Source organism: Sesamum indicum, linkage group LG2, assembly GCF_026168435.1.
Source record: "Sesamum indicum cultivar Baizhima isolate 11 linkage group LG2, ASM2616843v1, whole genome shotgun sequence".
In the NCBI taxonomy this organism is placed as follows: Eukaryota; Viridiplantae; Streptophyta; class Magnoliopsida; order Lamiales; family Pedaliaceae; genus Sesamum; species Sesamum indicum.
The window spans coordinates 14093425-14107218 of NC_142658.1; the positions used below are offsets into that span (position 1 = coordinate 14093425).

General features: G+C 29.8%; 1 protein-coding gene across 1 annotated transcript; it reads right to left on the bottom strand.

Moving 5' to 3' along the window:
* Positions 1-9346: 9346 nt before the first annotated feature.
* On the bottom strand, positions 9347-11033 carry LOC105155661 (zinc finger protein CONSTANS-LIKE 5). Its single transcript, XM_011071575.3, has 2 exons — positions 10122-11033; positions 9347-10026 (listed from the first exon to the last, which is right to left on the bottom strand). Exons 1-2 carry the CDS (start codon positions 10896-10898, stop codon positions 9667-9669), a joined length of 1137 nt encoding a protein of 378 aa, XP_011069877.1. The 5' UTR covers positions 10899-11033; the 3' UTR covers positions 9347-9666.
* Between the last annotated feature and the right edge of the window lie 2761 nt (positions 11034-13794).

Here is a 13794-nt window from a genome sequence, read left to right on the forward strand (position 1 = left end):
CCCCCTAGTCCGGATCCATATCAGGCGTTTTATCCAGCCAAGTACCGGGCTTTTGTCGTGAATATTGGGCTATGCTGTTTGAAAGTAAACGGTGGGCTAACCCTGATTAAGGTGGAAGTCCTTTTTATTCTACGTTAGTAAACACGGCCCCTTCTTACATTCACAAAAATAAATATGGATCCTTCTTATAATTAATTAAATATTATTAATAAATGTAAAAAATTATGATAAATGGTAATTATCTACGACCATGCAACAACTATTAGCTATTATTTTATAAATTAGATCAAAATATTAACCATAACTAAAAAAATCATTGCAAATGTATTTACCATAAAATTTAAGATTTTTTGTATCAATTTTGTTTGTTCGAAAAACATAATATTAATTTTCTATAATTTTTAAATCGTAATTATTTATAGTATAAGAACAATTCGTTTCTTCGGAGTAATTTTCACTAAAAAGAATCCCCAACAAAATTCTAATGGTGTAATCTTGCGTGATAGAACAATAAAAAATAATCATATCATAAGTATATTATATTAATTACGTAATTCATCTTTTTTAATTATATATTAATTATATGATAATGATATATATATATCATATAATTAATTTAAATATACCAAAATGAATTACTGTAAACTAAACATTTTTATCTAAAAACAAAATGAAAAAACATTAAAGATTTATTTTTACAATAATATAAATATTAATAAAAAAACCAGTCGCAATCAACGTCGGCAATAAGCTTTCTCCACATGTTTCTCATTAAGTAGTAGTACTCTTCTTGTTGTCTTTCGAGGAAAGAGTAAAATTAAATGGGAAAGAATAGGGAAAATTTGAAGGCATGTGATGGGCTGAGGATGGCCAGTTGATGTTCCAAGACAGGCAAAATTGGTCCCCATTGTTTAAGATCATTTCATATTTAACCTCGTATTTTATAGAATTTTAAAATTAACCTCATATTTTGTTAAAAATTTCAAAGACGGTTAAAAAATATTGCAAAAAAGGACCCCACCCCCAATTGTAGCGGGTCTTTCGGCAACAACTTTCTGATTCTGTTTGTAAGTTTTAATGGAATACGAGATTAATTTTAAAATATTATAAAATGTGGGGTCAAATATGAAATAATTCTAAATTATGGAACTAATTTTTTAATTTTAGCTTCCCAGACAAGTTGCTAACTGAATAGTTGTCCAACCAGTTATTGGCTTCAGACAAACTCTATATTTACACAAAGATGTGTCCGTGAGCATAAGACAAGAGACCTCAAATGGCACAAATATCATTAACAGTTTCATGTCAAATATCTCATCGATTACATAATGACAATCTTTATTAAATTAAACACTATGGTCTTCTTTATTTTGGCATATTAGTTAGGATATCGCACTCAGTAGTTATATCTAATACTAACGTGTTACTCGTGCTATGTACGATTTAATTTAATTACGATTAAAATAATATTTTATTATTGTTTTAAAGTATTTAAAAATCAATTCAAAAAGAAAAATATATTAAATGAAAGATTATTAAAGAATTGTTATAGGTGCAATAGAAAATTAATATAATATGTTACATAAAAATGGTCCAAATTTTAAATTGACTAATGACGATAAAATTAGCTTCCTGGAATTCAGACCTGCAAATGCCAGAAAAAAAAAAATTGTGACCCAAGATATGATATAAGTTCGGAAAAAAGTATTATTTTAGTCCATTAAGTATGCCTAATTTTAATTTTAGTCCGATAATTATGTCCATTTTTGTTTAGATCCAGTAATTTACAAAATTGCTTATTTTTAGTCCTCTAGCAGACTTTCGGACAATTTTACCCCTATGCAACTTTTGAAAGGCAGTTTTAGTCCATATGCACTCATAGGAGTAAAATTGTCCGAAAATTTGTCAGATGACTAAAAGTAAGCAATTTCGTAAGTTACTGGACCTAAACAAAAATGAACATAGTTATCGGACCAAAATTAAAATTAGGCATACTTAATGGACTTAAATAATACTTTTCCCTATAAGTTCATTGTGTTGATATTGTTATTTTAAACTATTTTTAATTATTTCATAAGATTTTGGTTTGTTGAGAAAAAAATTATTTCATAATATTTGTTTATTTCACTTGCCTTTTCAATAATCATTTAATATAAATATCTATACTTAAAAATAAATACAACTGAAATAATGTCTTAGATCAATGTAGGAATTGAGTTTATAGGACATTAATTGTGTTGATATAGATAATTTAAATTATTTTTTTCAATTGCCTTTTTTTATACTCATTTAATATAAATGTCTTTGTAGTTTTTAATAAAAGCTCATTTTCTAATAAAGAATTAATTTCAAACAATGTTGATACTTGATTATGCTAAAAAATTGGAGTCAATAATATAGTTTAGAAAAATTCAAAATTCTATATATTTAAATTCAACTGTTTGATTATGCTAGAAAATTTGTTATACAATATATAATTTTACGTAGTTACTGTTTTATAACTTCATCTATTATAATTGATATAATATTAATTTATCTTGAATTCAATTCCACATAACTTAAACATTTTATTAAATCTAACTTAGCGATAATCATAATCCATTTTTCGTTGGTTTAGTCATTAATGTAATTTCTGAAATTTATTTTATTTTATTTTATATAAATTCGGGCCACTGGCAAATTGATGGAAGGATAGTTGACCAAGAATTTATAATTTTGAAAAGTACATACTTGGCCATAATTAGATTCCTCTCTATATGGCATGATTGGATCATACCGTGTTACCTTATAGGTGAGTGGAATGTATCTAAACACATTTCTACTCATGTATATAAGGAATATATATGCATTACTAGCAGAGTTGTCACAAATACATGATGTCTTTCCATGTTTCGATGTTGCGATAATATCGGTCTGATCCTAGCCACATTATTCGTCAGCTGGAGATAGAGATTTCTGAGGAGTTGACATATGTGGAGTAGCCAGTAGAGATTTTGGATAGAAACGTAAGGAAATTGAAAAATAAAGATATACCGATGGTAAAAGTGAGATGGAGTCATCATTCCCCGAGGGAGGCGACTTGGAAGGTTGAGGAGCATACATAAATCCATAAATGTTCCATACATAAATTTAGTTGTCATTATAATTATTTGGTCGATTATCTCTTGTTTCTCGTAAAAAAACATATTGGTTATAGTGAACTCAAACACTATAATGAAATTATATTTCACTTATATAATTAAATTCCACCAACTTATCTTTATCATTACTAATCAATCTAAAGACCTAATACGACTGACTTGACCTTGAACTACATCATTACCTGACCTCGGATTTGCACATAATGTAAAGATATTTTAGAACATCAAACAAACGATAATTCTAAAACGACAAACACACAAGTAAAAGTGGCACCGACAACAACACTACCACAATTTCTTTTCGCAACAAAAATCATACATTATGTAAATTCGTAAGATATTTTTCTTAATAAATTCATACATTATGTAAGGTATTTTTATAACTTATAAAATGATTAAACTTTATTTTAAAAATAGATTCTCGAAATATTTAGAGAAAATAAATTATACGGCCCATAAAACATCAGTAGTAATAGTTGTATAATCGATATGGATAAAGTAGAAAGAGCTCGTTAAAATTTTAGAAATAAGTCTGGGATTTTTTTTTTAAAAGAACTTATAAACTCATAATATTTTATATTTTAATTACTTTACAATATCTTATAAGATATTTTCAAAAAGTTATAAACTTATACAGACTATACGGGAAAAGTATTATTTTAGTCAGTTAAGTATGCCTAATTTTAATTTTAGTCCGATAACTATGTCCATTTTAGTTTAGATCCAACAACTTACGAAATTGCTTACTTTTAGTTCTCTGGTTGATTTTCGGATAATTTTACCCCTATGCAACTTTTGAAAGGCAATTTTAGTCCATATGCACTCATAGGGGTAAAATTATTCAAAAATCAGGCAGAGGACTAAAAGTAAGCAATTTCGTAAGTTACTGGACCTAAATAAAAATGGACATAGTTATCGGACTAAAATTAAAATTAGGCATACTTAGCGGACTAAAATAATACTTTTCCCCAGACTACACTGAATTGAGTAAAGATAGATGTTTTGGTAGAGTTAGATTAGATATAAACCAATCAGAAGATGCTTTTTATGCAATAAATGTACAATTTAGAATGAGTGATCGATCACATTTATTGTATAATTAATTTAATTCAATTAAAGCTAACTAGATAAAATTTACATCTTTTCGTACATAAAGTGGATTGGCAATTTTATATTTCAATTATGTATAGAAAAATTTAAATAAAATGAATTACATCATTTTTGTATACGTAGAATATATATATATATATATATATATTAAATAAAATAGAAAAAATATATCAAAATTTTAAATTAAAAAAATCCAATTCGGATTTCTGGGCTTTCAAACAAAAAAGGTTAATGCGGAATGGAAATGTCCAAGTGCGACTTTATGAAGTTGACTACGCTGGGGCCCAACAAAAGTCGCTGAAGATAAAGGTTCCCAATATGCAAGCAGTTCGGGGCACGCCGCACGTGAACTTCATGTGATTCCGGGACCATTAGGAGCCCATTTGTATTATTGTCATTAGTTGTTGCTTTCCACTGTTATTTATAGAGTTATATAATAGTTCACAAAAAGAAAATAATAATAATGATAAATTATAATGAGATCCCTTATGTTTGTCATAATAATAAATATTTTTATTATTTTAAAAATTTATAAATATTTTTCTGAAGTTAATGATTGTCTAAAATACCAATCATGAGGGCCGATTATAGGGGAGTAATTGTTAGACAGTTATTGATTCAAAAGGGGTATTTCTAATATTTTGAATAATAAGGGAGAATTTGTAATTATGACGAATTTCAAGAGTTTGTTGTGATTTATTTCAAAAAAAAATAAATTATTATATATGTATATTTAAATATGTTTGTATAGTTAATTAGAAGTTTAAAAAATCAATTATTATTTTTAAAAATATATATATTAGTAAGAAAAATAAAAGAAATGTTGAAAGAAAACAATAAAAAAAAGTTGTAAGAAATTAAAAAAAACATGAAAATTACTAAAAGAAGAATGAGAAAATATGGAAGTTGCGAGTAGAAAAAAGTGGAAATTATTAAAAAATACAAAAAGTGGGAAAAATAATAGCTGTGGACTTTCCTTTTTATGTTTTTTTAAATGATTCGTTTTGATGTAGTTTAGAAGCCATAAAGGGTTTTTATTTTTTATTTTATTATATGATAGTTATTATATTATTTAATATATTTTCAAACTTTAAAATTTAATTTAATATATCAATAATTCAAAATAAAAAATACATTCAAATAAAGTAAAAGAACAATAATATACGACAGAAGTAGATATATATGTATATCCGTGATGTTCGAACTCACAGTTTTTTGATTGTGAGGTTTCAACCTAATAATCGAGCAATGTCTCATTGACTAAAAGCTTCCTACTTGATACCATACGCTTATCTGTACCAATTATTTAAAAAATGATAGCTAATTAAATTTTAGGCTTCATTTGATTCAGCGAGAGGAAATGAAAGTGAATGGGCCGAGCGGAGGATAAATATTGATTAGTCATGGTAAAAATTTAAACTTTCATATTAATTTTATTTTATCAAAATTAATAATATATTCCGAAGGAATAATTAATTTTTTTTCAATTTTATTAATTAAACAATTCTCTTCACTTTCTATCAAAAAATAAATATGGAGAAAAATTATATGTATAGGTAATAGAGTAAATAGAATGAAAACTAGTGCTCTTTTGTCTCTTCAATCTTATAACAAAGCTGGATTCCAGAGTTGTTTTATATACATTCAATTTTACTTTTACTTCATTTATTCAACTCCCTAACCAACTACCATTATTTTTTTCCGTACATTCTATTTTACTTTGACTTTTTTGCACTCCCAACCAAACAAATACTAAACAAATACACGGTAAGAATTGGGAGGTCTCAACTAAAACCCTTTAATACTTAAATCAAATTCAATTTAAGTTTGATGAGCTGGATCACAAATTTCGCAAAAATTGCTTACTTTTTTTTTTTTTTTTTTTTAACAAAAACCACCTAGAGGTGGGGGGAACTTTTCGGAGTCCCCAATCCTTCTATATTAAAATACACAAAATAGTTACAGTGGGGAGAGCTACCTCTCTAGAATTTCTAGCAAAGCCATAAACAAGAAATACTACTCCCTTACAAAGAGAGCAACAATAAACAAGGAGTACTACTCCCTTACAACAAAAAAACCAAAAATTGCTTACTTTAGTTAGAGCTTGTGTGAAGTATTTATTGTAGTTATGTGTACTTGTATAAGTACGCGTATTAGATTCTTTATCGTACAATTGTCCTAAGATCAAAATTCCTCCGTCAGGACATCGGGTCAGGTCAAATTAGACTAAGTCCAATTTAAAGATGAACATATATTTGTCATATTATGATGTCTTAGGTCTTACATGTGGATATTATCAGTATTTTTCTTGTTTTACCCCATGAGGACATAAAAGTATTAATTAAAATATTAATATTATCTTTATTATACTCTATACATAAATTAATTTTAAATCAAACATATAAAATTAGAATAAAAAACTATTACAAGAAGTAAGTGATTGCATTTTATTTTAATGTGTTTTGATCAAATATACAACTAACCTTTATAATATATGTGAAAACAATTGACGCCTATTCATCTATTTATAATAATATTATTATTCACTGGAAAAACTATAATTTTTTTTTTATGGTTGACTTTTTTTTATAAATAATTGTAATAAATTACAACAACTCATTTTAATATATTGAGCAATACTCAATTCAATCCATACATTAAATTCATTAAAAACGATAAATAAATTACAATAACTCACATAAAATGAAACAAATACTCACACGTTTGGTGGGATTCAAACCCATAACCTCAAATTTTTTCATATGACCTCAAGCTTAGTCTTACCAAATTTATAAATCGTGATGACTACTAATTAATCACGACTTTTCAAGGATTATTAGCCATAGCTTTCTCCAAGCAATGTAAAAAATATTAATTACAACTAAAAATTACGGTAAATATTTAGGCGTGTCATACGTAAAACCATGAACAAATCTGATTAACTGTATTCAAAACTTCAATTTTCATTTCGATTTTATTTAATCATCCTCGAGAATAGCAACCTGCCGTAATGTTTAAATCATAGTGATTTATAATATAGAGATTAATCCATTATTTTTGTACTGATAATTACTGGTACTATTATTATAAATGCCATTGTTGTTACTTTGAGAAATAATAAATATTTATATTATATATTAAGGGAGAGTATTTTTTTTATGTCTTCCTTATTTTTAGTCGTTTTTTTTTTTTGATTCACTGACTTTCATACTTTCCCCACTATTTACAAGTGGTAAAAACTAATTTCTAAATAGTTATTTATTTATAATTAATAGTTTTTTTTCTTTTTTTCATACCTCAAATATGCTCTTTTAAAATTATTTATTTTTTATTATAATAATTTTTATATTATTATTTTTCTACAATAATCTTTTTCTCAAATAATATTTAATTATTGAAAGTTTTTTATGCACATACACCGAATGGTGTTTTTATATAATTGAAGGCCACTTTTATGATGTCTTCGTATATTTGGTTAATTATTTAATTAATTTTTATTTTTCTCTCTCTTCACCTTCCTATTCCTCTTTCTTCCCACCTTTCATATCTCTACTTCTTCTCTCACTCTTTTTCTAATAATTTCCCATCCTTTTTTTAAATTTTTTAACATTTTGATTTATCTAATTAAATACATATACACCTATACTAACACAGAAAAATACCTTCCACACTTACAAACGGCAGTAAATGACATCAATACACTAATTTTTTGTAAAGTCAAAAATACCCTTTAACTGATAAGATAACTAACCCATTCAACTTTTCAAATTTTACATTAATTGATAAATTACTTTTTTTTTTTATATTTTTTAATGCAGTGTATACTTTTATTTATATTATTTTTAAAGCGTAAATTATTTATTATATACACACAAAAACCACTTATCACAATAACTTGTATATTAATTATGCGGCTTTGTGATTATTTATTTGTATTAGTGAAGACACCAAAAATTTGGTGTGCAATAAATCAAAGATAAGAACAAAAAAAAAAAGATAATTGAATTCTTGGAGTTGAGAATATGCCGAACTAGGGTTAGAGGCCAGCATTGAAGCAGTTGGGTGAGAAGGGCAGCATGTTTGGATCAGAGTGCAGACCTATTCTTGTTTTATCCAAATTTAGGTTTACTCAATCAGCACCTAACCCTACGTTACTCCCTCACCTAACGCTATTTTTTCAAAAAAAAAAATAGAATAAATAATAATAGTAATTTTTGGGTTGGAAAAAGACCCCTCAGCCAACCAGGATCCAGATTTAGATCCCACTTTCTCCATACACCAAGAGATGTATTTGGGCACGTCCAGACAGATGGACTAAACCATCAATGATTGTCACTACCAATAAAGGTAATACTTTGTACATTGTTATTAGATATACATTATGAAAATTATGTAATATTTGAAAATTAACTATGATTTTTAATAGCTCTGATATCTTTTAGGATAAATTAGAAAGACTGTTCTAATATTTATCATAATTACAAATATTTTTTTATTATTTTCAAAATTATTAATACTCTCGTTTAAAAAACAGTACCCTTCTTGCAACGAGATGTCATGAGAGGGTATTTGTTAACAATCATTAATTTCACGAGGATATTTTGCTATGATTGTATTATTTAATTTGATTAAGTATGTAAAAAATTTGCATGCTTTTACTACTTTATTATTCTTACAATAGTGATTAAAAATTATTGGTACGAATTAACACTTTAAATTTTTTAATATAGTAATTACTCAAGTGATAAGGTTGGGGCGCCGGAGAAGTGCGCTTTTATTTTCTATAGGAGTTTATTATTTGTCAATTTATTTTATTCAGATGAGTTTTTTTTTTTTAATTTAAGAGTATGGAATTATTGATGTAGTTTAAGCAGCATTTGAACGATGTAACGACCGTATGTGAAAAAAATTTGAAACTATTAACTAGCATTTGAATGATTTAGTAAAATGAATTATATAAGAAAATTAATAATTTAATAATTAATGAGAGAATATTTTTGTAAATAATAAAATTTTAATTTAGAATGTGATTTTAAGGTATTATTGATTGATTGAAAGAGTGAAAGTGAAAGGAGGAGTATGGAAATTGGAAGAGGTGAAAACTAAGTGCAATGGATTGGAAGCTGACTAAGAATTTAACCCTTACACAGAAAAGCCCCTCAACTAAAAGTAGATGGGCTTTCCATGCTGCAGATACAGATACAATCATGGCTGTAGCGCTGATACGACGTCGTCGTCGTCGCCGCCGCCTGGAAATTCAACAGTCAGACTCAGACATATGGCCGGGAAAGATAGTGCTTAATTTCATTCATATACTAATTAATGCCTTTTACTATCCCTTCAATTATTTCACATTGAAATGCAAATCTAATCATCGAGAGACTGATACAACGACTTCTTGCTCCAAGCTCCGCCGTCAAAACGACGGCACGACGCCGTACCTTGCGTCGGCTATGAAATTAGCAGCGCCGGCGCCGAAAATCCGGTCGATATCGGACTCGGCGTCGGTTCTCTTTGCGAACCGGCCTTTGATTCTTGGCCGGGTTTCGGCGTACGCCTTCCGGGAGGCGTAACGAATTGTCTTCTCGAATTTCCTGTTCTTTCTCTTCTCCTTGTACCTTAAAACCCTGGCTTCCCTGTCCATTCCGACAACCTGGGAACCTTGGTTTCCATTCAGATCAAGGGATGAATTTATGTTTCGCGAGAAAGGGTACGAGATTTCCGACAGGGCGCTCCCGTCGGGTACCACCCCCACGTCCATTGACGATGATGAAACCTGAAAATTTTGTGTAAAGATGATCAGCTTAATTGAGCATTTATTTTGGTGCATGAATGGGGAAAACATTAAAGTTTTGTGAGTGGTGTTTTTACACTGTGACTGAGAGATGCGGTGGTGTAGCTGCTGTTGTAGGCATTGATATTGGATCTTGTGAAGTCGATCTCGAACCTGTTTTCCGATGAGTGATCACGGGTTAATCGAGCAGGGGCCGGTGGTTTGATGGTCGTCTGCACAGGGACGACGCTGTCGCTGTAAGGTTGTGATGAAATTTGGTAATTCTCGAAATCAATGAACTGATCCGAGTCCTGGAACAGTAATTCCATGGATTTTAAATCAGGGGCTTCCGCCGGCAGTTTGGCTGTAATAATCGGGCTCGTGGGAATCCACGAATCAGGAATATACCCATTTGTGTCTAATTTCCTGTCAGGCTGGCTGGGGTGATCAGCCACAAAGATGTTAGAGTTGCAGTCGCCGGCGGGAACCAGCAGCGCGGCTGCGGCGGATTTCATCACCACTGACTCCGCCGTCTCATAGAACGGGACCACTGCGACACGCTCGTGGCGGCCAGCGAGGGGGTTGGCGGAGTGGATGTCGCGGTCGCAGGTTACACAGAGCGCGGCGGCGTCAGCCTTGCAGGTGACGGCGGCAGGGGCCTGCTCGCAGACCTCGCACATCCAAACCCGCTCGTGTTTCATGTTGTCGTGCACTTTGGCGTCGCAGGCTATGCACATGAAGACGGAGTCAGCGCGGCAGAAGAGAAGGGCTGCGGCGGACTTGCAGTAGTCGCAGGGCTTGGCCACGACATTCAAGGCCGCCGCCGGGAAGAACTTGGGCCTGGCAGCGCCACCACCGTCTTGTGCGATTCCCATTTTCTTGAAAAATGAAAAGAAAATTGGATGTTGAATTTTCTCTGAGTAGTGAATAGTCTCAGCTGGTGATTGCTCTCCAATAATATCGGTGACTAGGCGTAACTAGTGGCCTTGGTGCCAATCAGCAGAGTTTTGCATCTCTATCTATCCAACAAGTCATAGGCAGGGAAATCTAGCTGCTGACGAGTGTGGGGTTGACACGTGGACGCACTTCCTGCCACAAAAAAGGTTTGATGTCCCGACTTGATATTTTGTGTTAAGTAGTTGTCATTTGTCTGTGCCGACGTAGGGCCCACTATTTGGGGTTGGGGGGGGGGGGGGGGGGAGTGGGCTACGAGGACTGGATAGATTATGATTTATGACAACTATTGACAAGAGTTGTTCTTACATGAATGAGCAAGAAATCTAAGGTGAAATACATTTTGCGCAAGTTGATCACGAGAGTGATTATCAATCGATTAATTAAAAACAAAGATCACGGGCAATCTACTCTTATGTTACTTTCTTTATCAGAAACAACTCTGCTTTCTCATAACTTTTGTACAGTTAAATAATTGAGTCATAAATGCAAGTTTCATTAAATTACGAATTTTTGTAAAATTTGATATAATTAAAAATATTTCACGTTATTTCAGAAAAAATATTAATACACTCTTTGATATTTGATAAATTATGTAATCATTCGATAGATGCTAATAATGTCCACTTTTTTCTTGTTGTTTTTAAAACAGAAATAAAAAAATTATCAAAAATAGCTAACAAGGTGAAATTTTCCTTCTTGCCTTACCAGTCCATAAAAAGGAGTTTAAATTTTTAAAAAATAAATAAAATTATAATTTATAGTCCAAGAACATTTTGTTTAGTTCAATGAAAAAAAATGAATAAAAATCTAACGAAATGGGCTAACTGTTGGGCGAACGTTAAAATCAAAAGGTAGTAAAAATCAGAACGTTGAATACCAATAGAAGAATTATGAATTTTCTTTGTCATAGTTAATTAACATGATTAAAAAAAATTGTGATAAGTACTAATTAACTACGTGCCCAACAACTATTAGCAGTTGTTTCTGTAGGCAAATGACAAAATATTTTGATCATACCTAAAATGTATCATGTCAAAATATTGTTTTATTGTCGTCAAAATTAAAATTTTCACATTGATTTTGTTTGACTGATAAAAAAATATGTATTGCTTTACCATAATTTTTAAACCGTAGTTATTTATAGTGTAGAGAATAATTCATTTATTTTTTATAGTGTACAAAACTATGTTATAAAAAATATTCAAAAATTTAAATTAGAAAACGTCATATTTCTCAAAAGGGAAAAGATGAAAAAAAAAAAAAAAAGAATCGAATATCTATAATTAAATATAATAAAAGCTATAGCTATTAGTAGTATTAATTAAGATTAAATAATTACATGGAATAGAACAAGATGATGTTCATTTCGAATGCGACCTTGCCTAAAAATAATTACTACTATACCGACCAAGAGGAAAAAAATCTATAAAATTGTCTATACATGCCAATAAAAGTAATATCTCAAAATTTTGTCATCTATCTACACTAATGTTTAAATATCTAAAGTTCCCAAGAAAGGAAGTATCTTAGAATTGCGTACGAGTGTGTGTTAATGTGTGTGCATATTTATGTACAAACCACAGTTAGATGCAGTATGTGTAAATATTTTTATACACATAGGGATGTATATATGAAAAAAAATAAATAAATAAGTGCAATTAGGATTATACATGTATGTATTTTGATAAATTCATATAGTTGTATAAGAATACTGTCCATTTATTTGATCGGTAATACATAAAACTATATTGTATTGATTGAAAATGCATTGGTACGGTTCGTTTTATTTTTTATTTTTTAAATAACAACGTCAAAGCGGGACGTTCGTCTTAAAAAAAGGATAATTATGTATGTTCAAGAAAAGGACACTGTAGCTGACAGACATTGTCACGAGGGCTGAAAATATACAAAAACGACCATATATAAACTTGATATGTATTAATACGGTATCATTTTTAAAAATATAGTATTAAGAAAAATGTAAAATTGAGAACGTTGGACCAAAAATCTAAGTCAATCTTTATAAGTAGTACATTAAATAAAAATGCAAGATTTGGGACAGATAATATTATTGTTCTACAATCCTTTCCTAATTGGGAGGCCATTGGAACTGATAAGGCACGGAATAAGGTCACTGACATCGGGGTTCTCATTTATTCAATCATTTATCTTTGCACTGATCGGACCGTTACTATTACTGTTCCAATACTAGTGTTACAAATTGTGTTCTTAATGTTGTGCCAACCGTGGAATAGTAAAATATTATAACTCATATTGGAACGCTTTTGTTAAAAATTGGAACGATCCAACAATTATCATTTCAAAACGTGGTCCAAAGGGTGATGAAAATATGATATTTGAAAATATTATTTCAAAATGTGGTATAATTTAAGACACTTTAAGTACTTTGAAAAATGTGTATTACAAAGCCCGTTCTTAAACGTGGAATTTGCGGGAATTATATGTGTTGCAAGTACGATACCAAAGTGTATCACATTTAGGAACGACCTTAATGTATTAAAAACATTGTATTACAATAACCATTCCAACAGAGCTACAACGGCTAATTTTCATTCTTAACTGTGTTCCAATGCCCATTCCTAAATGTGCTACAACGACTATTTTTTGGGTTTCAAACACTATTGCAATGACCGTTTAAATTTTCTTATATATATTTTCTTTTTATTTGCATTTAATTTTATTATCTTCTTTCATTCTTATATGGTAAAATTTAAATTGAAAAGTAATATACTTGGATAGTATTTTAAATTTCTTAATCACCATATATTCATATATCTGTCTTTTTCTAAAATT

Coding starts and splice junctions, on each gene's coding strand:
- LOC105155661 (XM_011071575.3), bottom strand. CDS start 10,898: ATGGGAATCGCACAAGACGGTGGTGGCGCTGCCAGGCCCAAGTTCTTC. Junction 10,027..10,121: donor CCGCATCTCTCAGTCACAGT/GTAAAAACACCA, acceptor CAAAATTTTCAG/GTTTCATCATCGTCAATGGA.